The sequence below is a fragment of the Cyprinodon variegatus genome, unplaced genomic scaffold, assembly GCF_000732505.1.
Source record: "Cyprinodon variegatus isolate N-32 unplaced genomic scaffold, C_variegatus-1.0 Scaffold436, whole genome shotgun sequence".
Classification (NCBI taxonomy): Eukaryota; Metazoa; Chordata; class Actinopteri; order Cyprinodontiformes; family Cyprinodontidae; genus Cyprinodon; species Cyprinodon variegatus.
Genome location: NW_015150889.1, coordinates 706,098 through 733,512, shown reverse-complemented (window position 1 = coordinate 733,512; position 27,415 = coordinate 706,098). Strand labels below are relative to the sequence as shown.

The 27,415-nt window shown below is 36.8% G+C and overlaps 1 protein-coding gene across 3 annotated transcripts; it reads right to left on the bottom strand.

Moving 5' to 3' along the window:
• Nucleotides 1-4,843: 4,843 nt before the first annotated feature.
• On the bottom strand, nt 4,844-26,187 carry LOC107093636 (nuclear receptor coactivator 2-like). 3 transcript variants are annotated; one of them, XM_015388816.1, is made up of 18 exons: nt 26,010-26,187; nt 24,432-24,620; nt 21,769-21,870; nt 21,011-21,151; nt 20,728-20,875; nt 19,376-20,609; nt 15,991-16,213; nt 15,682-15,882; nt 15,324-15,506; nt 15,134-15,242; nt 14,884-15,052; nt 13,774-14,094; nt 11,617-11,694; nt 10,042-10,465; nt 9,473-9,713; nt 9,279-9,390; nt 8,764-8,838; nt 4,844-8,104 (listed from the first exon to the last, which is right to left on the bottom strand). In XM_015388816.1, the coding sequence occupies exons 1-18, from the start codon at nt 26,155-26,157 to the stop codon at nt 8,093-8,095; spliced, it is 4,110 nt and encodes a 1,369-aa protein (XP_015244302.1). In that variant the 5' UTR covers nt 26,158-26,187; the 3' UTR covers nt 4,844-8,092. The 3 variants fall into 3 exon arrangements, with proteins under 3 accessions (XP_015244302.1, XP_015244304.1, XP_015244303.1); XM_015388818.1 differs by having other exon boundaries at nt 10,216-10,465; XM_015388817.1 differs by having other exon boundaries at nt 15,324-15,503.
• Nucleotides 26,188-27,415: the final 1,228 nt, after the last annotated feature.

Below are 27,415 nucleotides of genomic sequence, written 5' to 3'. Positions count from 1 at the left end.
TAAATCGTTATTTCCACTGTCACTTCACTCAATTCATTTTTAATGGGTTTTTTTCTTTTTAAATTGTCTGAATTTGTGTATTTTCTGAATATGTTTCCCATTTTTTATCATCTCTGTGCCATTTTCAAACAAACTTACTGTGTTGTTTTTGTGGTTGTGTTTTGTTATATATATTGAGGAATTCATATTTTGTGTCTTAAAGACTTAAGTGGCTTAATTTTACTTTTCAAATGATAATCTGTCGTTTTCTTGTGCTTTCTTTTTCTACTTGTCTTCAGTGTTGTCTGACTTTAACTCCTAATCTGTGTTTTTGCTTCTTTGCGTTTTCTAAACTCATTCTAATTTCTAACAACAGAGGGCGCTGTTTCTTCAAAGTACCGTATTTTCTCAAGTTGAACTTGTCGCGCGGTTCTCTTTTTGTGATGTAATGTCTGGCTTGCTTACAGTCCAGAAAGACAGGTTTACCCAGCTATGAAAAAATATATACATATACACAAATTTAGAAAAGTCCCGCACGGTACAGAGTTATAGTACAACTACAAAAGGAAATATCTTTAAAAATGTGTAATGACACATTCATCATGGAGAACAACTCACTTGACACATTTTAATGAGTTGAGTTTTTTGCATCCAAAATTATATCTAAATTAGGTGGATTATTCAATAATGGCCTGCTTTATTTACATTCAGACTCTATGTGTTAGAGAATTGAACTTGGTAATGATATATCTGCAGTCAATTCAATATACTGAACAATCTGTAATATTGGTCTCGAAAATATATAACAGTTATCAGCTTTACAACCGTTCCTGATCTTCAACTTCCTGTTTGGTAAAACAGAAAATGTAGCAGAGCAAGCTGATTTTATAAATTATTATCACATTTTAGATGTCCCTAGTATGACTTTTCTATTTATTTATTTATTTTGGTATGTTTTGTACAAATATTATTTTTCAGTCTTAGTTGCTTTGGTTTTGTAATTCATCATGGTCACAGTCCCATAAAAAAAAAAATAATAATTATATATATATATATATATATATATATATATATATATATATATATATATAGATATAGATATAGATATAGATATATATATATAGTAATTTAACAAATACATTTACAGTAAGTGGCAGCTTTATACCTGCTAAAATATGACATTTTTACACACCCCTTCTGTTATTTGAATTAATTAATTTGATTTTTTTATATGGTTCTTGGAAAAGGGAGCAGAGTGATAGGTCTTCATTGTTTTATATCCTATCAGATCTAGCATAGAGAACAACGCCAAAGTTGGAAAGCCTCTGACGCAGGTATCCCCCTGACTGACAGCCCAGTGCTCCAATAAGGGCTCAGATCATTTTCAGGGTGGGGAGGGGGAGGAAATTCCTTCCCTTTACAACTTCACAATCAGGAAGTAATTCACTATCTGCACCAATTCACAACTTTCTTCACAATCCAAACACTGAAAACACAAGGGGATTGTTATGGCACGGAAAGCTGACAAAGTTCATAGATTACAGGATTGTCCAGATATTCTCCTCAATATTTACACTGTGACCTTGGATTTACCAAGTTCCAGTGTTACAACATCAGTCTGAAATTATCACACTGGCTTTGTGTGTTAGAGAGACTTATGTGGTTCATGACCTTCAATTATCCTTTGAGGCCGCACTCTATCTCACTGACTGCAAGTACTGCATGTTCCCTAACAGCTGAAGCACATAACCAGTCAGTTTCTGCATTTTACACTCACGCACCTGTAGATCATTTGAGGATTTGAAAAATAAAATCCAAATATGAGAACTTTGGATTTTAGGGGCCATGCTGAGGGCATCAGATATTTAACTGGTCTATAAAATTACAGGAAAAACAGAGAGATGTATGCATCCCCTGCCGAGACTTATGATATAATTACAGTACCTCTCGTCATTTCTTTAATTTTCTTTCCACAATCTAAAAAAAGAAAAAGGTCTTCTATCTGAATGTTAGAACTGTAACTATACAGCCATATGTTTACATTACTGTTCATCACAATGTTTTTTTTAATTATTATTACTGCTGATTAATTTATCAAGGCTGCACTTAAAAAAAAGAAATAGTCTAGAGAGCTGTTCTTAAAATTTTTTTTGCTTACACTTGTGTATACAAAATGACCAAATAAAATCTGTGTAAATCTCTAAGTCTATATTTCTATATAAGCATTTTTGCTGTCTTCTTTAATTATTTGTGGTGCACATTTAACCCAAAAATAATTACTGTGATATTACACCCACTCCTTTCATAGAAAATAATGTTTTTGATGGCAAAAAAAAAACAAAACTTGTACCTTAGTGCAATTTAGATCTAAATTTCTCTAAACATATGTTTCTCTCTACTTAGCTTGATTTTGACTGATAGGAAAAATATAACAGTTCTGAAAAAAATTATGCTTTTTTTTACTCATAAGGCAAAATAGGAAATTAAACAATTCTCAATAGCTAAAGATGCGGGGTGATTTTAACTTTATTATAACAAGCACCTAGTAGGACATGTTTTTATCACTTTCATTCACATTGATATTAAAACGCAGTAAAATGGCGCCCCCAGCTGGCCAGTAATTGTAATTGCTTAGAATTTTTAGGAGAACATTCATTTAAGCCTCATCATTTGCACTGAAATAAAACTCCAGAAATCAATTCGAGAAAAATAGTTTATTTACAGTGGCATCAATCAGAAATCAAAAAGCAGCATTGGCTAAACAAACATCAGAGTCAATAGTTTGCATAAAGTGGGTGAACAACTCTAGGGTTAAAACACTAAATACCAACAGGAAACTGGACTGTTAAGATGCTGAGATGTTTTCCCTTAACTTTAAAGACAATACTCCCAATCAAACCCCTACATTCTCTGGTTGATATATCTAGGTTTACAGCATTCATTGCATTTTAACAATGGCAGCACTTTGAAATAGCAGGGAAATATTTCAGTAAAACTGCTTCACCTTCGATTATGTCGTTAATCCAAAGACTACTTTAAATGAGTGTAACCTTTTATTTACACAAATCTGAAATTAAAAAGGTGAAAAACAGGGTCAGGAAATAGTGGAATTTGTTGCTTTTATTCTCAGTAAAATTTGCAACTAATTTTGAACTTCTAGTGTAAATATTTGCACAAGGGAGAAAATGTTTTAGGATTTAACTCTTCTGAATTATAATTTTATTAAAACCTGAAGGTTTGAGTTGCATGAAGGTAATTTATAAAAGGTGTTTATTTGTCAATAAATCAATCTCTTGCAAAAACATGTTGAATCAATACATTTTTAAGGTGATATAATAACCACAGTAATTAGCAGAGGCCCCTGAGTTCTTATTGACAAAAAGCTTAATGGCTTTTGTTGGAAGAGCCAGCTGATATCAGAAAATGCTAACAGTGAGATAAAGTGGTCAAAGTCTCCTTAACATAGCAAGTACTTAGACCCACGAAGCTATTTTAAGCCGGATCCATTACTGTATGCTTCAGTGCTTGGCCTCTGTAACTGTCTTTAGTTTGAGCTTTCCCAAAATTGATTTATTTTTAATTGATTTTATTTCACAGTTGGGCACAGAATCAGATCAAAAAAGTTCCACATTTAGGTCATATTTTGTGGACCATCTTAAATTTTTGATTTTGAGAAAAAAAAAAAAAGCATTAATTGTAAACCTGCTATCCTGGGTTCCACAATCATGTTAAATGCTTTTAATTAAAATGATCAGATTTCTGACTATGATATTACAATAATCTTTGGACAACTGTAATTCAATTGTATTCATATCAAAGAAGAAATCCAAACAATAAAAAATAGATTTATTCCCCCTTTAAAACCAAAATACTGTTTTATCCAGGGTGTACATCGGAACATACAGACAGTTCGATGAGAAACAGTGGGAATTTTCTAACATGAATCTTTAAAAGTTTATCACAGCTTTCTTAAAGTCTCATTTCTTGTGAGAAAGCCTAAAATCCCTGCTTATAAAATGCATAAAGTGGAGTATCACCAATTCAGCAGAATTCCACACACCTGATACTCTATAAAACCTTACAGTTAAACACCAAACAGAAAATCAAAAATCTAAGGCAGTAATCTATGCATATTTACATGAAATACAAACAGTACAAATATACAAATTACCCAATATGTATTGTTGTCTCAGTTTAAATCAAGAAAAGCAGTTTACCTTCATATAAGACATTTTGAGATCATTTAAACAAGTTTTTATCTTCACTTTAATCTTGCTGAGTGTTTCAGACATTCGGAGCACGTCTATGGCCTACATTTAATCTCTGAGGTTGTAAAGGTTACATTTTGAAGACAAAAAACTAAGAAATGACTGTTTTAATATCAGGGAGAGTGAAATAAAATTTGATATTTTCTTTACAGTTACGTTTTTCCAGTTTTTATTGCCCATTCTGTGTACAGTATGTTGAAGATGTCCCAAAAGAACAAACAGGAAAAATTATGCAATGAAAAGAAAAGAAAGCACAGATAAAACAGCACCGAAATGAATGTGGTTATAGTGTATTCCCAAAATTCCCTGACTTCATATTGATTTGGATTGAAAAGGCTCTTAGTCATAAAGCCTTTTAGATAAAGTACATTTTTAATGCAGTATTGAAATCCTGAATTTTTAATGATTTATCTTTAAAAGCTGAAAAATGTAAGTATCAACAACAAGATTAAAACAAAAAGCTTATGCAAAACTTGGCTCGCATTTAAAAAGATCACTCTAGAGTGGAGTTACGTTGCTATCAAATAAGAGAGAAAATAAGAGATTTTATCTCAAGGGACTTCCTGGTAAAATAAAGGTTAAAAAAAAAAAAATGCTAATTTGTTTGGGCCAGGATCAAATAAATAATTTTTTTTTGTAACACAGCATGCTAATACTTAGATTGCAAGTACTGAATTCATATCTTCCAAAAGTTAAAAGCTGCAGTCATTTTGGAAATAAAAAAACAAAAACAAATCATATTTGTGTATATTAAAAACAAGGGTGTGATATTGTTTTGCCTGAGAAAGAAGGACAAGGGTATTTGGGTTTTTCTTCATAAAGAGGTCATCTAGTGATTAGGTTTTGATGCTCTATTAATGTATGCAAGTCTTCAGATAGCTATTAGTTCGTTTTTTTTCTTTGCCGTCATGGCAGTTTGTTTTGCTTTCATGTTTAAGCATCTGTAAGTGATTGAATCTTCCTCAGCGCAGACAGATCGTTTGCATAGTATTGCATGAGATAAGTATTGTTGTTAATGAGCTGTCATTATTTGAGTAGCAGTCAATATAATTTTAGTCACATGTATGTGTGAGTATACATGCTGTGTAAGAGCTAATAATGAAGAGTGTTGAGAGTTTGAATCCCAGTTATATGTGCTAACATTGTTACATGCATAGTAAAGTGATGATGGAGCGTTTTGGTTTGTTATATATTGCACTGTACCTAACTGCAGTACTGAAAACCATGGAAGTTGTACTGTACTGGATAAATAAAAAGAATGAAAGCATGTCAAAGCTGTTCCTCTTAAAGAGAAAATGTGGAGTACTCCATTTTGTGCATTTATTCTAGTTGCAATGGCAGAAAAAAAACCCATTTACTTCATATAGGCAAATTTGGTCAAAACATAAGAACATTGAAAATGAAATGGAAACTTGGACATTTTCCAGTGCTACATGCTAACAGTTAGCATACTAACAGTGCTACTATGCTAAACATTACAGCAGCCGGTCTTTGTCTTTCGCTTGTGTCAAATTTCCCCAAAATACATCCAACAGGAAGTCTGTTTGAAAAAACAGTGTGCTTAATTTAAACCATGGCCTATTTTAACTCTGTTGATCATTTATTCAACTCCAAATGCTGCTTTATGATGGCTCTAAAAGAACAAAGGGGTAAAAGGATCTATGTACAATATACACATTCACATTTATATGAAAAAAATCTTTAAATAGGGGACATATGTCCTGTATACAACAGCAGTTCAAATATATATTACTTTTCAAATCAACAAGTACCATTTCAAAAGATTTCGTAAAGTTATAATTGATTTTCATCCGTACAAATAATCTCTAAAACATCTTTAAATCTATAAATAACTGTAAAATATTCATATAGTTTCCTTTTTACGTTCAGTCGGGCTCTAAAAGAGAACCAGGAGTTTAAAAAATATTGATAGATTCATTTTATAAATCTCTACAGTGTGAAATTGTGAGAATCAGAGTTTAACACACAAACGTGCTAGCTCACACACAGTAGTCAACCACAAACACATGGCCTCAAAAACTTATGAGATCAAACGTCGTTTTTTCTTTTTAAGAGAGATAACTGTATCACATCCTTACAGCAAACATCCAATGTAAGCAGCTGGACTACAGATTGCACACACTTCATAAATCTGTGTCATTAGCTGAAAACCCAAACTTTTTTTTTAATATACAGTTTATGTACCTGTTTTACTGCAAACAATTCTTGGAGGCAGCATTTCCACCAGTTATCTGTTAATAATTATCTTAAAAGTTGTATGTGCTGCATTCTTAAGACAAAAGGCTAATTATTTTGTTTATTATGTTGAAATTACTGATAGGTATTTCCAGGGACGTGCACAGATAGACAATAGGTGATGCCAGAGTACCTCCCCTTTTCCCCTCTGGACAAACAAGTTGTTTGTCCCCTCTTGAAATCGTTTTCTGTTTTTTTAGTATTTCGCCCAAAATAGCATTCATGATTTTAAAAACCTTTCAAACCCAGAGCCTAGATTTATGTAATTTTGCTTCACCTGACATGTAGCCTGACCTCAATAGAGCCTTGCCCTGATGAAGGGCAAGGTAACCATCCAGGTAACTTAGCGTATTTACCTCCAAACGGTTACTTCATAGCAGAACATATTTAATGGCCTCTACCGGGCCACAAGGAGTGGTTTAAAATGGAACTCTTTGATTAAATTAGAAAAAGATTGAACTTAAAGCATCTAATAGATGTCACTATTGATTTGCTATAATGGTCGGGGACTTCATGAGATCTACTTGACTTTTTTTTTTACAGCACACAAGTTACCTTTAGTCGGTTTAACATTTCATTTAAAAGCAAACATAAGGCCAAATGATAAGAATTCGTAAAAATAACTTTAATAAAGTTCTATTCAGTTAAAGTATTAGTATTTCTGTGTTTATCTTGGACTGCAAAAAATGACCTGGAAATATGTAAAATGTTCTGAAAATAACCTTATCTGTCCCTAATCTGAACAGGGAAATAAGATGATCTGTCAGTGGAATAAGTGTTTGTAACTATTATTACATAATATGCACTTGAAATAAGATAATAGAGTTTTTTGTTTTTTTTTATATTTGAAGTGTAAATCTTAGTTCATCTGCAAATTATCATATGTACTCAATAGACTTAAAGATATTCTGGATTTGTGGGCTTTATATTAGTGGATTTGAAATTGTTATTTATTGAAGTGACACCAATGTGGCATTGCTACCTCTGGACTACAGAAGATCCTTAAACGTCAGCATCAGGCTTGTTTGGCTCCATGCAACGTATAAGGTGCCTTTTTCCAACCTGAACACCTACCACCAAAAATGTCTGTGCACGCCACTAGGTATTTCCATTTATAGATCAATATTATTTTAAAAGAATCCTACAATTGATTCTAAAGTTAGGTGATAGCTACTGTTTAGTAAATCATAATAAAATATAAAGTCTCATTAGGTTGTTCTGTGAAAGAGAGAAGCTAAGAGGAACGTTTTAACCGACATTATATAACTAAATGCGTTTCTGAAAAACACCAAAGCAAACATCCTGCCATTGGCATGACTTTCCTACAATTGTGTTTGGAGTCAGAATTATTCAGATTGAAGTTCAGTATCTTCAAACTCTGTTTGCGAATAATTCCTGAAGCAGGAACTAAGAAGTATGCTTGGAGTTCAAATGTCTTGACTTTTTTCTTCCATTGCTACTCCTCTGAAAAAAAAAAACACTTGTCTCTTGCAGGAAACCCAAAGTCTTCATATTTTTTTCCAGACCTCTCTGGGTGTCAGGGTTTTAGCACGGCTCCGTGGGTTAGGTCTTTTCCAAAAAAGCCATGGTCAGCAAAAATTCTACAAAAACACAGAAAACCAGCATCACACAGAGAAGTTAACATTAATAAAGCTCAGTAATTGGTAAAATACACAAAACTAAATGGTTAGAATTTTTCATGTAATGGGAATGGGTGAAATAACTGAGCCGATCACAGCTAGACCGGCGCCCCTGTCTGCCAAGGCTCTTGGTTTGATCTGGAAAAAGTGGCCGGTGCCAAACTTCCTTTTTTTCCTGAAAAATGTGCTTATTTCATTTCATTTCATTTCTAGAAGCTGTTTGACTGCATCCAGTGTGGATTGCTTTGGCTTGAGTTCACCAAAAGGTCAACACATTTGCAGCCTAATTTTTTTGCAGGCAAATTTTATGCAGCTAATTTTTTTGCAGCTGAATTTTCACCAGATTGAAAATTCAGTGTAAGGAATTCAGTGTAAAAAAAGTGTTTAAAATTTGCAGCTAAAATTTTTTTTATCAAATATTTATTGAAGTTTTTCAAAGGTTTAGATGCAGAAATTGATGTCTCTTTTACAGTTAACTGGCAGATGGTGGTAAAGGTTGACTGCTCTGCTATACAAAATATCATGAAGTACGTCTTCTTTTAAATGAATTGAGTTAAGTTGTACATCTGTGGGTGTCTTTCAGATACAACAAAGAGTTGGAAAAATCTAATTTTACTCACAGAATTGACATTGCTGTCTTGGTTCATCATATCGATTCCTCCAAACTGTTCCAGGATTAGGTTGCTGTCACCCACCTGCACCAACAGAAAAAAAAAAATAACACAGGTGTCCAAAAAAGGTGTCAATGTCAAAAATCAAAACTTTGTCAGATTCGAATAACTCAGTTTTCAGTTAAGACGTAGCAGGTTTGAAATACGGAACCTGCAACAATGCATGGATGGATGGATGGATGGACAGATGGATGGATTGATGGATGGGTGGATGGACGAATGAATGTTAGATGATCGATGGATGGACGGATGGTTTACGGATGGATGAATAGATGGGTGGATGGATGCACGGATGGATAGATGGATTGACAAATGGATGGAAAGGTGGATGGATGGATGGATGGATGGATGGATGGATGGATGGATGGATGGATGGATGGATGGATGGATGGACAGATGAACATTTAAATTTTAAAGAAAATTGTCTGAATATCTGAGCTTGGAGGAAGTAGTGATTTTGTCACCTGTTCAGTCATGGAGACCATCTGCCCTGACACTGCATTCATGCTGCTGCTGTTGTACATTCCAGCACTGGATTGTGTCGAGAACTGAGACTGGGACTGCTGGGGATAACCACTGAGAGACATGCAGCACAGTCTTAAAGAACATCAGAAAAACTTAATTTGATGTTACAAAGATCTGGAAAATGTTCTGTTACCTGTTGCTGTTTGAAATGTTTGCAGACTGAGACCACCCGTTCAAGTCCCCGCTAGTCTGGTAGCTTGGCGGACCTCCCTGGTTTGGAGTCTGGGTTTGGGTTTGTGTTTGGCCCTGGTTTTGCTGCAACATGGGGCTCTGACCCTGTCCCATTCTGGGGGACAGCAGGGGGCTCTGCGGTGTCCCTGCCCCACAGGGAAAGCATGACACTGGGTCCTGGTGTTGCTGCTGGTGGCTCATTCCTAAAAACAGAGCACATAAGATACATTTTAGTTCATGTTCCATTTAAAAACAAAACAAAAAAAGTTGTTGGTTTCAAATTTATAGAGATTATTATTGGAATATCAGACAAAAACAGATAAAAACTTGTCCTGATTTAAAGGTTAAAATAATAACTTATTTTGAACGTGTCTGGCTTCTAAGAGTTAATGAAGCACGCTGCTGTAGAAGAGGCTCCAAGTACAATCAGAATATTTACTTATTTTGAACTATATTCATGACAAAGAGGAAACATGATCACCTCACCAAAAGTGACAACATCCTGTATAAAGCACAGAACAAATCCAATACCTGAAGTGTTAAACTGGAAGGCACTGTGCTGTGATGAAGGGCTCATTACGCTGCTGTACTGCCCGCCTACGTTTCCCATCATGCCCTGGCTTGCCAGGAGATGACTCGGGGATAAAGGGGAGGAGAAGGGGCTGGAGGAGCCGGGATGAGGAGGAGGAGATGGCAGGCCAGTACCGTAGCTGGACGCTGGGTAGGAAAACCTCTGCATGTTTCCCTGCGTCATCCGGGGGTTGGCACCAGCCATGGCCATTGGCGTGGGAGCAGCCCCCCCGCTGGACATGTTTGGCGGAAGGTTGATGCCCTGAGTGCGCATCATCATTGCACGCTGCTGATGTGCATGGTGCTGCAGTTGTTGGCGCTGACGTAACTGGTTGTTTATGTACTCGCGCTGACGCTGGACCAGCATCTGAGAGTTGACAGTTCCCTGCATGCGACAATGGAAAGAAGAGCGTTTCTGTCATCACCATAAAATGAATAGGGGAAATAATGCACTCCAAAAGAATGCACGACACGTTTAACTTGTACAGGACTAAATCATGGAAAACTTTTCACACCTTGGTATTTTTTAATCCACATTTTACAACTATGAAAAACCCAGATTTACCCAGTTTAGGTAATCCTGTACTGTGGGTTTATTTTTTATAATTAAGAATGATATACTGTAGTGTTTTGAAATTATATTTAGCCCTTTAACCATCCTTTTTCTGTAAATATAGCCAGAGGTGTTGAAAATCTCCAGACTAATTAATTATTACCATTCTACTCAAATTAAGTCAAATTGGAAAAAGATTGATATTGGATATAGTTTTACACTGTAACTGTAGACTTCTAACATATTTTATATAGTTTTTAAATACCATATATTTTTCACCTGTACTTAAAGGTGTCATTACCTGCATATCTGAGTTTTTTGCTATGTTAAAAAGCGTGTGTTGGATTTGGGCTGTCCAAAAACTGCAATTTTTGTTTTCCTCCTTAAATGATGTCATTCATCCGAGGTGCTAACATTAGCACACCTTGCTATCAGTACGCCCGTCTCTATCCCACCTAAAGGGGTGATCCCAACAATCAGGAACTTGCCTGTCTGTAAGTGTTGCTGCTTGTGTAATTTGTTTTACCAACTGTGTAAAGGATGAGAAAACAATGACTAAGGAACATTTGCAAACTGCTAATGTTGCTAATGCTACAGCTACATTAACGGGCACACATACACATTTTTTTTCCCCTTAAAGTGATTAAACATGAATTAAAAGACAATTTCAGAAGGATTCTTTAAGTAGATTAACTGGTTATGACTCCTTAAAATTTTCATCCACGATAAGTCTTAATTTAGCTTTATCTTTTTACTCTGAGAGGCATCTCTGTAACTTTGTGGATGGTGTGTTGAGTAACATCCAGCAGTTTTTTTTTCATTTCACAATTCCCATTTTGTAAGCCTATCACATGAAATCACATCAATACATTTTAAATTTTTTTTTAAATTGAAAATTTAGGGTATACAATAATATTTAAGTGGTGTGAATACTGTTAAAGATAATAGAAATCATGTGAGGGTGGTTGGTGTAAGCAGCTGACCTGGGGTGAGACATTAGATCTTAGAGGTAGATTCATATTTGTGACTCCACCCATTTGGTTCATCACCGGCTGACGGTTCTACAAAACACACAAAATCCAGATGTCAGAACTATAAGGGAAACCTCATGGAAAATGTCAAAAACTTTGTTTAAAACCACTGCAAATATACTTCAATAGAAGTCACTTACTTGAAACCTTAAACATAAAAAAATTATACAAACACACATACATGTACACACCCACACATACATACACATACATATATATACATATACATACATATACATACACATACATAATATATAAATATTTTCATATACATAAATATATATGAAAATATTTATTTTTGGCTTGGAAATTTTCATTTGGATAATCATTAAAATAAAAATCCCTTAGCATACCTAAAAATCAACTCAAAAAATTGTAGCTATATATCTAAAAGATCAAATTAAACTTTTATTTTGAATATTAGGTCAATATACGTTCATAATGTAGGAATTTTACATATTTTTAAATTCATTTAAGTTAAAATTAAGGTTTTCTATAAAATCAGATTTAGAACTCAAGAATAACAGATAAATCTAGCTGTAAAAATGAGAGTATTACATATTTTTAAATTTGTTTTGAAAACTGGGATCCTGTCTCAATACAACAGAAGTGATCACTTTATTGTCTTTAAATAATTAGTAAAACAGAATTTTTAAAGAAAAAAAAATGAAACAGTTTCAAAGGACCTATCAGAAACCATGTCTTTTCCAGCGCATATCATCATTAGAATTTCATTTACCATTATGTCTTCGGCACAGGGGCCATAACAGGGGCCAGGACATAATCTCCAGGGGCACGGGCCCCCATTGGCCCCTGTCTAGAACCGCCCATGATGATAATGGCATTGATATGTTGTTTTTGTTGCTATCATTACATTTACTGCAAATATTCAAAGCAACACCTTCAGAATCGTTTCTGTTGTTATGAAACCATAACATTTCTTGAGGAAAACCAAACCATAAGAAAGAGGTTAAAACAGGAATATACCAAAATATTTTTTTGTTTATAATCATTAAGATTACAAAAGGTGCTTTCCCTCAACTCTCCACTAGGGGGCAGCTCGTACCAATAACATAAAATACACCTTTATGATATTGGTCTGAGTTGTAGCATAAAATACATATGCAGTAGTGATGATGAATATCTGTGATTCAGTCTGACATCAAGCCTATGATTTCTTCAAAGACCCATGTCTGTAATGTTTACTGGTTACAAAAGGCACACCATCCATGTCTGTAGAGGCTGAGTATTAGTTCATATATAGCAGTGTTCCTGCAGCCACTTTTTTTCTTCTTTTGTCTGCAGTTTAAACTCAGTGAACCCCACCAACCTGTCTGTTTGCATACATGTAGCTCCTTTACTAAGAGATATCTTCAGAATGTAATGGGATACGCTGCAATTTGATGATTTTAGATTAACTGACTAGTCTATTACCGGATTAATAGGAAACAATACAGACAATTTTTTTTATGTATTTAAAGAGAGAAAAAAATTAACCACTTTGCAAAGAAAATGCAGCAATAAAAGAAAAAAAAAAATATACAATCCTTTTTTTTCTATATCAAAAAACAATCAATAGGAGATCACCATTAAAGAAGGCCAACCTAAACAGACTATAAATTCAGCCCAGCTCAATCTACACTAGTTAAATTGTTTAATTGTTTAATCAAAATATTCTCTTAATTTTACAGTGCCTACCAAACATATGGGCAAGGAATGCATTAAGAGGCTTGTACTAAAGATTTATTTCACCTAATTTATCCAAACACTAGTTTACATCGTATTTGTTTACATTCCAGAGTGCATATAAATTTTTGTCATGCATTATTTTTTCATACTTAATTAATCAAAATGATGACCAGCTTGTCTTCAGCACAGGTGTTTTCTTTTATGATCAAGTCATTTTTGTGCATTGATTATTAACAGGAATAATGTAAGTAATGTACTTTTAAACACCAAATGACTTATTAAATGTAGAGCCAGAATCTTTGTATGTCTCTCCACCTATTTTGTATTAATAAAACTGGAGGAAATTGTCTGATCTCTGATGCTCTTATCAAAAGCTCATAACCAAATAGAGATGATCATAACTAATTAGCTGAAACCTACCAGCTGGGCTTGGAGTCTGTGCTGTAGCTGGAGCCTCAGGTTGTTGGGCTGCGATGGCACCATTGAATTGGGGCCACCAGGTCTCATGCCGGGGGGCCGGGGTCCTGGGGCACCGGGCATTCTCATCATAGGAGGGTAGCCTGCCGGTGCCATCCTTTGAGGTCCCATGTGGCCGGCGATTGATTGGGCAGCATATGCGCCATCAGGGGGTAAGCCACCGTAACCTGGCTGCCCCCCGTACTGTTGACTGTAGAGGGGAGCTTTAAGGCTAGACGGTGGCTCCAAGGGACCCAGGTACTGCTCCTGCTCTGAAAGAGGACCCTGAAGATGAAGACAGATTATATTGTTTGTTCTCCTGTTTTTGTTCAGTGCCATGCAAATGTACCAATAACCTTTGAAATTTTGAGGCTACCAAAAACACTGATGTATTCTATTGGTCTTTCATGGAACAAACATGGAGTAGTGAATAATTGTGAGTGTAGGTGTAGAAAAAAAATATCTACATATTTTCCAAAATTTTAAAATAAAAGTATTAACATTGAGACAATTTATATTCAACCCACTTTTTAAGCAGGGTTAGTGTATAGAAACGTTTTACAGAGCACTGATCAATCCTTTTTTTTATTTATTTATTTTTTTTATAAATGAGCTGAAATCAACAGTTCATGATGGCAAATCTGTAAAAAGTAACACTATTAATTGCAAAAATAACTCAGTCTTTATGGAAGAGTGGCTAAACCATGTGGAGGAAGGTGCTTTGTCAGATAAAGCCAAAACATTATTTATTGGTCTTTCTGCATAACAGGAAAATGGCAGAAAAAGCACTTCACACTGAGTGTTATCCCTCCCTGTAAAACATGGTGATGGACGAGTAATGCTTTGGGAAAGAGAGCTGGTCAAGGGCGATGGATGGAGAAAAAACTAGAAGGTGATTTTGGAAGGCACTCTGTTAAATTCAAACACATGAGACTGGAGGGTACGTTTAATTTCCAGTAAGACAAAGACCTTAAGCTTTAACCACAGATACAACAGAGCGGTGGATTACAACAAATTCCCGTCTGTCTTCTCTGGAAAAAAAAAAAAAAAAAAAGTAGGGTGAACCCAGCTTACCTGTCCAGCAAGAGTGGGTATTCCCAACATCTTGTCAATTTCTTCCAGACCCTCATAGTCCTTCAACACCGAACACAGCTGGTTCAGCAGAGCACCCTCATCTGTCTGACCTTCAGGTCCGGAGCCACAACAACCAATCCCGTCTTCCTGAGGAATGCCATAGGGCGGCCTGCGAGGTGGCACTTTGTCAGACTAAACAAAGCCAAAGCAATTTCCTTCATTAAACTTTAGGATGAACTAAATGCCAAACCTGCTTTGGTTTCCGTAGTGATCCATCATCATCATTCGGTCTGGCCATGGAGCTGTCTGATTGGGCGGAGCCTGCTGTTGATGGTAGGGAGGAGCTGCCATGTCCAAGTCTAACATAAGAAAATAAGATCATAAACATCAGGTATAGTGTATGGCAGCTATGGAGCATCGCTTTGGTGATTTCTTCGCACCATTTCCCATCATCTGCATGTTGACCAAAGCTCTAGAAACATTTGAACCGTTGCTTCTTGTAGGGAGTGTAGGATTCATGCCCGGTACCATTCGACCAACTCCGTGTGGCATCATTGGTCCAGAGTTCCCGCCTGTTGGAGCATGGGGACCCCAGCCTTGCTGCATGGAGCCACGAAGGCCTGCTGAAGGGGGATTCAGAGGAATTTACATCACTACAAGCATTTTGGTTAATCCTTCCCTATAAAGACCAAAATATTAGATAATTCTGTAAGAATTAAAACAGAATCCTTTCTCCTTCCCGAAGCTTTGAGGAAAACTATTTACATGTTACAGATCTGTTAGATTGTTTTGCCTAACCTGTGTTAGGTCCTGCTGCCTGGTTCATGCTGGTGTGAGTTCCCATCATGCCTTGCTGCTGCAAAGGATAGGGGCCATTATTTCTGTGCTGAGGTGGGAGAGGCCTGGTGGGGCTGGAGCCCATACTGTTGTCCAGAGACATGCTTCTAACTGGAGGAGCCCCCTGACCAGACTGGCCTGACCTGACACCATTGAAACTTCCTAGGATAAGAGAAAAAAAAATGTAAAAACACCAAAAATACTTGTTCAATCAAAAAAAAATTAGATTGAATAATAGAGTAATATAAAAAAAGCCTGCTAAAGACGTACCTGCAGGTCCGATAGGAGGGAAGGCTCTGTGCTGGCTGGGGGAGCTGCTGCTGCTGCTGGTGTCGTTCATCTGCAGGATGTCACTGATGATGGTCTGTTTGTCCACAGAGGAGCCAGCTGGCACCGCTGATGAAGATGATGAAGAGGACGGAGGCTGACTGGGAAACAGCTGCTGCTGGCTGCTGTTTTGCAGGTCCTCCAGCAGGTCCTCCAGCTCAGATGGCTGGAAGCAGCCACAACGAAAAACGTTATTTATTACAGGAATTTCTCTCTTTAAAAATCAATACACAGTATGGAATCTTTTACAATTCAAGAAATGACTGAAAATCCTCAGCAAGTATTTAAACTGATCTGCACTATATATTTTGAAGTATAAAGCAGTGCCCTTTTCAAACAAATGCATATTTTCACTGCATGTCCTACAATAATAGGCTTAGTTTATGAAAAATGTTGTTTTAATAGGATTTTATATTGAATGACCTGATGATTATATTGAATAAAGACCTTGAGCAAAACCATCATAAAAACAGTTAAATCTTTTAAAAGACAGTATCTAGTGCTGGAATCAGATATGTTGCTTTTGATATCTCCCTAAAGAAAAAAATCCTTTACATTCATATACTTTATTAAGATCATGTAATCACGTCCTTGCTTGTTTTCTTTACCTGATTTTTTTTAAATGTTTTCAGATTCATGATTTTCAGCGAACAGACATTCACATCTTTAGTAATATTTTTTTCTTTTAAAACACTCCAAAAATAAAAGTTTGACTTTGTTTAAAGCTTTTAAATATTTTCAAATCAATAACCATTAAAAAGCTGAACAAAACAAATCATAAAAAAAAGTCAGGTCAAGTCTGATGACAGCTTTGACAAAAACAGAAACCTCGTTCAACCTGAGTCAGTGAAACACTCTAGCCCAGCCCCTTTACATCCACACACACACACACACACCCAGGCACACAGTGGACGAGATGGTTTCCTAGGGGCCTTTAGCTGATGAATGGTGTGGGGAGCTAAAAATAAACTTCCAGCCCTAATGAGGTCATGTGTGATGTACAGTAGGATACATACAGAGGTTTTAGAAGCAATACGTGCACACCCTAACATACAAATGTGCTTCTAAGTTTACATACCCCTCCATTAGGGAAAAGAAAATCATTTTATATATATATATATATATATGTATATGTAGATGTTCGGTCAGTCTTCTGCACCTGTTGACAGGTATGTTGGTTCATTGTTCATGAGCAAGGTACTTTAATTTGTCAAGGATTTTGTTTTAGATTTTTTTTAGTAACTTATTTAGTCATTTTTTATTTATTTATTCATTTTTTTCAATTTTGTGTTATTTCAATTAACAGGGTGAATTTGTAATTTTCCTGAATGGAGGGTCTGTAAACCTTAAAGCAAAGCTGTAAATTGTGAGCGCAGCCAAACATGAAAGGTAATATCCGAAATAATTTGTATAATGTTTGATAAAAGCATTGCATGTGCATTAATATCAGAAATGTCATTAAAAAATGATAAAGCTGCACTAATAAAAAAAAAAAAGGGAATTGAACAATCTTCAAGCCTGCTACAAAACCCCATTGTAAATGTCCCATCTGACAAACACCTTAATACAATAAAAAACACAACCGTTTTTTTTATTTGTCATACTATTTTCCTGGATCCCAGCAGCTCGTAGTGTGCAACCTTACAGTGCCCTCAAGTGACTGTCCAATTTGAAGTATTTATGAGAGGAAAGAGTGAGCGGCCTTCCTGCAGAGATCCATTCAAGAAAGTTGCTGAGGTTAAGGAAAGTGAACTGATGCTCAGATGCTACAGAAATGCATGCAATACTATTAGCTTTAACTCTTATAGGTAAAACTAAGTGATCCTAAGTGGTCTTCCTAAGTGAGTTTTTTTTTTTTTCTTTAACTCCAAGGAATTAATCCAATTGTATTGAAATAATTTAACAGATTTAAATGGCACTGAACAAACACCATCCCAAGAGAAAGTACCAATTAAATTACAAAATGACGGTTGCAATGAATCTTTTAGTTGGAATTCCATATTGATGGTTAACTATGGTTAACAATCCTTTGTTTAGAAACTGAACCTCTGCCACTGACCTTTTACTAGTTAAACCACAATAACGTATGCCAGTCCCCATGATGGTTCAAAAAAAGAAAAAAGGGGGGAACTGCACAAATTTATCCATGAAATAATCAGATTGTTACACAAGTTTACACCATTTCGGATTTTATGAATCCCTGATTCTCAAAAAAATGATGGTAGAATGATGGCTGCCCCCTTCATTTATCAGGCATAAAGAAATCAGCAGAAAATATCATCTTATGAAACCTATGAAACAGGCAGATCATTTTATTTAAAAAGAGGCTAAAGTTTTTTGTTAGTTTTTTTTTTTGTTCTGAGGGATTGTCATGTTGAGGCCCTTTTTGCTATCATAGAGTAACTAAATAAGAGGTTATCAAAGGTTTAGAAACATCACAAAAATGAAAGTAAAACAGCGATTGAAAAAGATGCTAAACCATCTAAAACAGGCATCCCCAAACTCGGTCCTCGAAGGCCGCTGTCCTGCAGGTTTTAGAGGTTTCCCTGCTTTAGCACAGCTGATTATGATGATTGCAGTAGAGCAAAAGCCTGTTAATCAATTAAAATCAGCTGTGCTGCAGCAGAGAAACATCTAAAACCTGCAGGACAGCGGCCCTCGAGGACCGAGTTTGGGGATGCCTGTTCTAAAATTTCCTCACTGGTTTCAATAAAACAATATGCAGCGTTTTTAAAAACTGGACCCGAACCCTGCATAAAAGCATATCCTCACTCCCAGACAAAGTTTGAAAAATTCCACTAACGTTGGCAGTGCCAAGAGACAGGTGTGGGATACACAGAGGGGTTCAAGTGGGATTGTAGTCTAAGTACTTGAAAAAAAAAATGCTATGCTGATAAATACCTTTTAAAATGATCACCTGAAAAATGATTGATAAGAAGTCTCTATGCCAACTCCTGACTCGCTGCATTGTGCATGAAGGATATTTTTTTTATACCTAAATGAGGAGCTGTGGCATAGAAATGTATGTTCAACCTCAAGAGGGCAGCAATGAATCAATTAATACCAAATACTGCAGAATTAAATAATGTTACATGAAATCTACACCTGTGTGTCTAAATATACATATATATAAATAAAGTAAAAATTATATATGAATAACGTTTACTGTAGCATCCTCGAGGCGCAGTTAAAAAAAATGATGTGCTTATTAGTAAGTCGCTAAGAAAAGCTACAAAATAAAATCAAAGATAATGGGACCCTATGGAATTCAAAATAAGTTTGTGTTGTTTTTTGCTTTCTTTTCTGGATAAAGAGCTTCAATTTTTACCTGTTCGGCCAAAGTAAATCCTTCGTCCTGCTTCTCCGTCTTAACGCAGGTTAGCTTTAGTCCATCGCCTGATTCCATTTTGATGGCTTTGTCAAGGATGCCATTGTCGTCCCTATCCAGAAGATAGCGAAGCAATGCATTGTCTTTCTTTTTGGGGCTCTCTGGCTCCTGTTTTGTGCAGAGTTCACTAAGAGCAGCAATGCTGTCTCCTGAGGCAGACTCTGGACCAATAGGATCTTTTCCAGTAGCCTCAGCTGTTAGCTTGGCCAGCTCCACAGGTGAGGTGCTGTTCTGCAACAGCCTATGGAGAATTTTGTGTTTTTCCTTTAATGAGGTGGATTGGTTGTTATGACCGGCCCCACACAGCTGGTCCTTACAGTTTTGGTCATCCCCCATGAGCCCCGATGGTGAAGCAGGATCAGAGGGTTCTAACTTAGTGGTGAGAAGCTGCAGCAGCTTGGTGTGGCCTTTGGTGCTCAGATGGCGGTTTGCCACATCGGTAAAGTCTCTGTTGTTTCCATTACCTTCAAGGGCGTCAGGATCAATATCTTTCCCATCTGCCTGCGTACCTTCATGGGTGTTTGATGACAGAAATTCTTCCTGCTCTTCAAAAGTTCCAAATAACTCTGTCTCTAAGCTAAGACTGCTCTTGCTAATTTGGCTACAGGGTTTAGTGCTGTGGTGGGGACTCTGAAGAGCTGCTGGTTTTCTGTCAGGTGATTCTAGATGCTGTCCCTCATTGAGGCCTGGTGAAATCCGGGTGCCTTGGCTAAGAGCTTGCAGCGCACTAAGGGAGTTAAAACTTTGGTTATTTCCTGTGGTGCTGCAAACCGATGGTGGAGAGTGCAAACCAGCTGCAGGAGAGAACGATCCGGGCGGATGATGGAGGATATGAGGGCTACTACAACTGCTGCTACTGGCTACAGTGCTGGGACTCTGGCGGTGACGTGGAGACAGCATGGCACTCTGGACCCCTGACGTGACGCTGGGGCTTCCTTGGCCAGAAGGGCTGCCAAGCTTGAGAGTATAGCAGTTTCCCTGAGGTGTGCTTGCCCTTCCTGAGACAGACCCGAAACCCCGTCCAGGTGTGTTTGAGCCTCCTGTGGAGTGATGGCTGTTGCTGGTTACGCTGGCATCAGGTGAGGGAAAAGACCCACCCACACTAGTTGGGGTCATTGACTTCCCCGAGTCCTGTCCGGTAGGCATGTCAGCAGCAATACCACCGATGCTTTCCCTGAAAGAGAAGAAAAAGGTTATACTTTACGTTTTTAGAATGCTTTGGGATTTTCTAATGTCTTTGGGGAGTGTTTCATGCAGGAATGCAGCAGTTGATGTATCCATGGGGGGATTACCTCTGTAGGATGTGCATTGACATATAGAGCTGTGGTTCATTGGTGGCTGAAGAACGGACCAGTTTGCTCTTTGTGTGAGCTGAGACGATGGTGCCGTCTGCCAAGGAAAATCGGTATAAAGGGCTGAGGGCGTGGCCATTCTTCAACACTAGAAAATGTCAGACAGTGAAGAAAGAGCGTTCGTATTTAAAATTCTTCCTTTGATAGTGACGTGTGTCCTTTTTGCAACAAAATAACAGTACGCAAAGTTGCTTTAAATATTATAAAGCAATATTATGTTAACCTTCTTGATGGTGTTTCTTGGCAAAGGACATCTCCCCATCACTCTGCAGGTGAAACTTCTGGATGCAACGCCGCACCAGGTCTTCCCAGCCTGGTTTCATAGCTGCCCGCAGCACACTTGTGTCCAGTGAGGTAATTTTACCTGAACAGATTAATACAAAAAACAAAGATCAATTAAAGTTTCATACATTTGACCACCATCTAGTACTGTAATCTTTAACCCATTAACTGTCATGTCCCGTCCACAGAACAAATGTGGTTCCTCCAAATTTTGCAGCCTCATACTTCCAACATAAGGCTATTGTCCACTATTGCAATGGTTTTATAAGGCAGGCTAGACCGTCCAGTCTCGAAGGGTTAAAAAAACAGTAGCTGTTTCAATTCATGCTTTAAAAGGTTCTTTAAAATCCCTTTTGGTTATTTTGTAGCGGTAAGTAAATACATTAAAGCAATGCATAAACTGCCTATCAGGCACTAAAGTGGTCTGATCCAGATCTCTCATGCATTTCTTAAAAAAATAAAATAAAATTGGACCGTGGAATCCTCAGATAAATGGCTAACTGATTTCAGACTAGTGAGGTGGGCTTTTTGGAATTAAATAAAGTATTGTGCAGCTATGTAAGAAAGATAGTTTTAATCTGTCTAAGGACTTCTGTTATAAAGGTCCAGAAGCTCCAGTTTAAAGTAATATAAAGTATTTGGGACTGTAATCCAATTTGACTTCACATTCAACAGCCCAGTCTCTACGCCTTGCTCTACCTTGAAGGTCCTGTCTTGTTGTGAAGCTCTCATATGCTGGCATCACAGGCCGCTCTTTGACAGGAACTCTTCTTGCCACACAGATGAGACAGGACTGGAAATCTAGAGTTATGAGAAACAAATAACAGCCATCAGACAACTTTATATAGTGTATAAGAAGAAGAAGTACATCCTAGAATCCTAGAAAATGGATGAAAGGCTATGTCCCAACACACGTCAGCTCTGATAACAACTAGACTTATCTTTTTTATATATATATATATATATATATATATATATATATATATATATATATATATATATATATATATATATGTATAAATGGTATTTTATTACATTGTTTTCCATTGTTTATGAATGTCAGCTAAAGCCTATTCTAATTGGCAGATTTCTAAATTAATTTTTGCATTAATGTTTCCTGTCCAACCTGATCAAATCCTTCTGGTTGTTTTCCCTCCTAAACTCAAACCTATACAGCATAAAAAGGCTTCCAAGCTCAAGAGATCCACCTATTTGAATGGGAAGATGAAGAATGTTGCCGCATGGTTGAGCAATGGATTCCACAGTTGTCTTGCATTAAGACGATCCAGCCCTTTCTACATACAGTTTTCATTTCCCCCCTGAGTCGCCTCCATTCTTTCCTATAATCCAAAATCATGATTGTTAGCTTCATTCAGATTATATGCTCACATGCTTGATTGTTGACCTATTTCTGTGTTGCCTTGTGACTGGCTTGCAACATGTCCAGGGTGTGACGAGGAAGTTTGAAAAGTTGCAGTTTAAAACTACAACATGAAGAGTTGTTGAATTTATCACTTGCCATATATTGATTGTTGAAAAAGTAGCTCTGGAACTGGTGGTAAGAAACCGTTATTACAACTGATCTCCCTGTAATAAGTTGCATACAGCCAGTTTGGCAGAGAAAAAGGTCAACTACAGTAAATATCCAGTGCTGGGATTTACAGTTAAAAACAGTAAAGCACAAACAGGTCTGGACTACCTAATGCCAACTTGCAAATATCCAATTTTAAAAATAAGATATTATTTCTTTGTGACTTCTATGCATCTTTGTTATTTATGTTTATGAATTCTAATCTCTTTTTATCTTTGTTACCAGAATGTTGTTACAAAAACATATTTATCTTGTAAAAGTGGAATCAATAGAAAAGACAATGGCGGTTGCAAAGTTATCGGCTGAAAAAAATATAACTTTACCAGATTCTGCTTTAGGCAGAATTGCCAAGAAAAACCGTCCTGTGAGCAGAACCAAGAGATGTACAACTTGATCTGCCCTGACCGGTGACCAGCAACAGAAAAGTCGGACCTGATTATTTGCTCACATCGAATGCAGCAAGCACTCTTTGGAGTGAATGTTTAAATTTAAGCTATAGTGGACGATTTACACAAACTTTTGAAAAGCCCCGCCCTCTTCACTTGCACATACACAACCCTGTCCCTGCTCTCGAGAGGGAACGCTTATTAAAAGCATGCGAGAGCGTGCACAAGCCCTCTTCTCCTCATGCACAGTCTGTCTAAAAGTTGCTGTTTGCATCGCTCATACAAGCTTACATTCCAAAAGAAGATTTGCACATTTTTTTCACCATGTTAGACTCACAAAGGGTAACTGAAAATGTATTGCTTGTATATGACAAGCACACATGTTAAAAAAAATATTTGTAAGCCAATCGTAATACAGATACTGTGAATGCAAATATGTGTGTCTCTGTAGCTACAAGCATCTTTATAGTTAACTTTAGCATGCTACAGGTGTAGGACACATAGGATGGCCTACATAAACATATCACTGGAATTATTTTGATGATCCACTCGGAAAAAGAACATCCTCCCCTATACCTTTAAGTAGGATGGTTTTTCAAAGGAAACAATATTTCCTGTGACGTTGAGAGTCTTCAAGGGATCTGTTGAATGTTATTAAATAGGTAATTCATGTTCATAAATCTCCAGTGGGGATGAAATAAGACATTTCACAAAGGGATTTATCGCTAATGACTAATTTACAGCCAATCTACTGTCTTACTAGCAGGTCCAACAATGTTGTGAGGCAAACCAAAGTTCGCCTGCAACCCTCTGTCTGTCCAGCAGATATCCTCATCATGTCAGGGGAGAGATTGGCAAAATATCTGGATGTCAGATGTCTAAAATTAGAGTGGCAGACACATTGCACCCCCTCCCTGTGTTTGTGTGTGTGTGTGTGTGTGTGTGTGTGTGATTGGATTAGATGGGAAACTGACAAAGTGCCACACACTAATTAGTCTCTCCCAGTGGATGGGAGGAGAGACAGAAAGAAGTGGTGATGGAAGGAGGACAGGACACAGGAGACTGGGAGGGCAACGCTGGGAAGAGTGATGGGAAAGTGACAGAAAGTCAAGGAAGAGACCAAGAGATGTGGGAAAAGGCAGAAAAAAAAAACAGTTTCTAAAAACAAAACGGGGCAAACTCAAAGAGAAATTTTGAAGCAACGGCAAGACTGTTTTCAAAAGTCAGACCACATACAGGAAAAACGAAAAACTAAGGCAACGACTGCAAATTAGTAGGTCAAAAAAAAAAATCTAAATGAATAAGCAGGATGAACATTTACAGTAAAAACAAACAGGGATTTCAAAGTTAGGCAAACACTGTGAGCTGTAGGCAAGAAAGCATACCTTCCCCCTCTTCCTTGATGGACTTTGGTTCAGAGACGGCAAAACACTGCATGGTCTCATACTTCTGCTGTGCTGCATCTTGCTGGTCGACTCCATGGCGAGCTTCACCGTCAGCGTGAGGGTTGACCAACATACGACAGTTGAAGGTGTGGCTGTTCCTGTTGGAGGAATCTGTGCTGCGATGGTTGACTGAATGACAAAGAAACAATAAAATACATAAAAATGTTTAGATGTAAAGTCTATCTCTCAACCACCCCTTCAATACAACATCACAACACAACAGTAGCAGTAAAATACTACATTTTCTAGATTTTTATTTGTTGTCTCAAAACAGGTGAAGGCTCAGAAACATTAATTTGGAAAACATCCAATACTGCACAATCCACAGTGCATGTAAACTGTGTGTTAATTACTGTTTTCCGAATGTGCCATAATGCTGTGTTGCCACTTGGTATACAATGCCAGTGATGCTTTTAATTAAAGTTATGACTGACTGTCTATTATTTAGGGCTTAAAATGATTTACTTAAACCATTTTTTTTTTTTCAGGATGGAGTGAATACAATAAAAGATAACCCTAAACATAATTTTCTCTAAACAACATACTGGAGTTACACACCCAGGCTTGAATATATGTGTTCTGAATTCTGAATATATGTGTTTCTGATGTGCATTATAAATATTTAATCTTTAATAAGGAATAAAGCGTCACTTCACTTTTCGTCGGATTGGTGACGTATTTCCGCCTTAGGGCGCAAAAATCTTTGCCCACAGACTCTCCTTATAAGTTGTACATGCGCAGAAGCTCTGCAATACAAAGGTAATTCTGCGCCCTGAGGTGAAAGGAAGTGTATTTGCTCACCACCTCCTGACACTGGTTTAGCAATAAGGACTTGGTTTAGCTTCAAAGCTTAGTACTAACTGCATGAAGTGAGGCTAACGCTTTATTCTGTTGCCTTAACTCCCTGCCCCCTTTTTCAAACATCAGGATTCAATAGAGTAATATAGTGTACTTTTTCTAGATGTTTCTTAATTTGCATAGTTGATCTTAAATAAACACTTTCTCAGAAAATGAATAGTTTTTCTATATTGAAAAATATGAAGCTGACTAATGCCTTCTCCATTATTAAACTGGTACATAATTTTTTTGGTTTGTGACACAGTATTGGACTATGCCAAACAGAGATTTGTTTTCACAAAGCCTCAGAAGGGCAAGATTTATGTACAAAAAAGAAACCTTTAGATAAAATTAGTAAAGTGTTTTATAAGGTTTTTTTGTTCTTGGCATTCTTATAAATATACTGGTTTGATAACTTAGTATACGTTTGATTGGTTTTTGGTATACGTCTATTTTGTTTTTACAGCCCCAACGGAGAAAACTCCATAAGCCGCCACTGGTTAAAATATACAATTTCAGGTTTATTTTGAAATATTAACCAAATTCGTTCATAGCGCTGTGCGTCCTTCGCATCATTTGTTTAGCTAAGTGTAAGAAAAGCTAATCCATGCAAATATGAAAATAATTTGAAAATGCAAATGAGGTTAGGATTTTCTGTAGTAAAATTCCCGCTTTTCTTACCCAGACTCTTGGGCAAAAGGTTCTTGATGAACTCTGCGTGGTCTCCAACATGCAGGACGCTGTAGACACTAGTGTTCATCAGCTCCTCCTGCTGGTAGCGCAAATACTGGCTGACGTTCTCAGACACAAACACTATGTTACCCTCCATGTTCACCACAAAGAAGAAGCCGTCCAGGGCCTGAGGGAAGACGAAGGGAAAGATGAGAGGGAGAGGACTAAAATATAGATATATGAAAAAAACAACAAATAAATTGAAAAAAAAAAGGTTTATTTTAGTAGCTGATGTACCTGAAGCAGTGTTTATAATAGGGAAAAGTGAATTTAAGGAAAAGAAAAGCCAGAAAAATGGGTCAAGCTTAAGGAATAACATTTTATTGAATTAAATAAGTCAATAAAAATTTTATATTGGTGAATTTGTATGTTGTAATTTGGCAGTTTCTTCATACAATAAATAAAAAAAAACAGTAAAACCAAAACTAGCTTTTTGATTTTACTGTTTTTTTTTTTTTTGTTTTTTTTTGTTATAGTTTAGTTATGCTTTCACAACCTTCTCAATTTTTTTATGAGCTTTTTTTTCACAATTTAAAGTGTTTTACTGAGATAAAAGGGCTAAAGTGGCCCGAATATTTTTCTGCAGCAAAAAATATAAAGCAACAGCCTCCCCTCCCACACCTGTTTCTGTGCACAGTCAGGCGGCTAAAAGAAAGCTACAAAAGTTTTCCTTTACTTAAAATTAAAATGGTGTAGTCTGTTTGAAAAGGTTATTGCCTCAAATTTGCAGTAAACATGAAACTGTGGTATTTTATGTAAAGCTGTCATGTCTCAAGATTCTCTTGTTGAAGAAAATCTTTTTCCCAATCACCGTTTGATTACTGTATCACTCCAAGTAGAGTATTATAAGTACCTTCCTTCTTCATAAACCAGTGCTATAAGAAGTAAAAAGGTCTTTTGCAGTTTATTTAATTTTTTTTAAAAATTGGGGTATATACAAACATTTGACATATACAAGCATTTTCTTGCAATGCTGCTGAATAAAGCATATCGTTGAAATGTAGCTGCATTAGGGTTTATCTTTGGACCCTAAGTAGACAAGGTTGATGCTTCAGAACCCTATTTATAGCAAGTCTGTGTGTAAGGGGTAAGGCTCCTCCTCTTCTCTGCTAATCTGGCTTTTCCCAAAGGTATTTATACCTGCCTGGGTCCCATGGTTAACATCATCTCTCACTTGTGCACAGACACACATACAAGTCAACTTGATGATGGCATCACTGTCAGTCAGGGGAGCTCTTATCTCCTTTAGTCACGTGCAGAGCAATGCTGGATAAAGTCAGAAAGGTGTTCTAAGCCTGACTGTTTTCCTTAGGATGGATTTTGGCCTATTTGTTTGTTTGTGTAGTAGTTGCACA

What these genes read in the sequence shown, in the direction of transcription:
- LOC107093636 (XM_015388816.1), bottom strand. Translation starts at nt 26,157, where the DNA reads ATGGAGGGTAACATAGTGTTTGTGTCTGAGAACGTCAGCCAGTATTTG. An exon ending in GATTTACTTTGGCCGAACAG is followed by an intron (nt 16,214 to 19,375) that starts GTAAAAATTGAA and finishes GGCTGCTTCCAG; the next exon opens with CCATCTGAGCTGGAGGACCT. An exon ending in GATCTAATGTCTCACCCCAG is followed by an intron (nt 10,466 to 11,616) that starts GTCAGCTGCTTA and finishes TGTCGCATGCAG; the next exon opens with GGAACTGTCAACTCTCAGAT.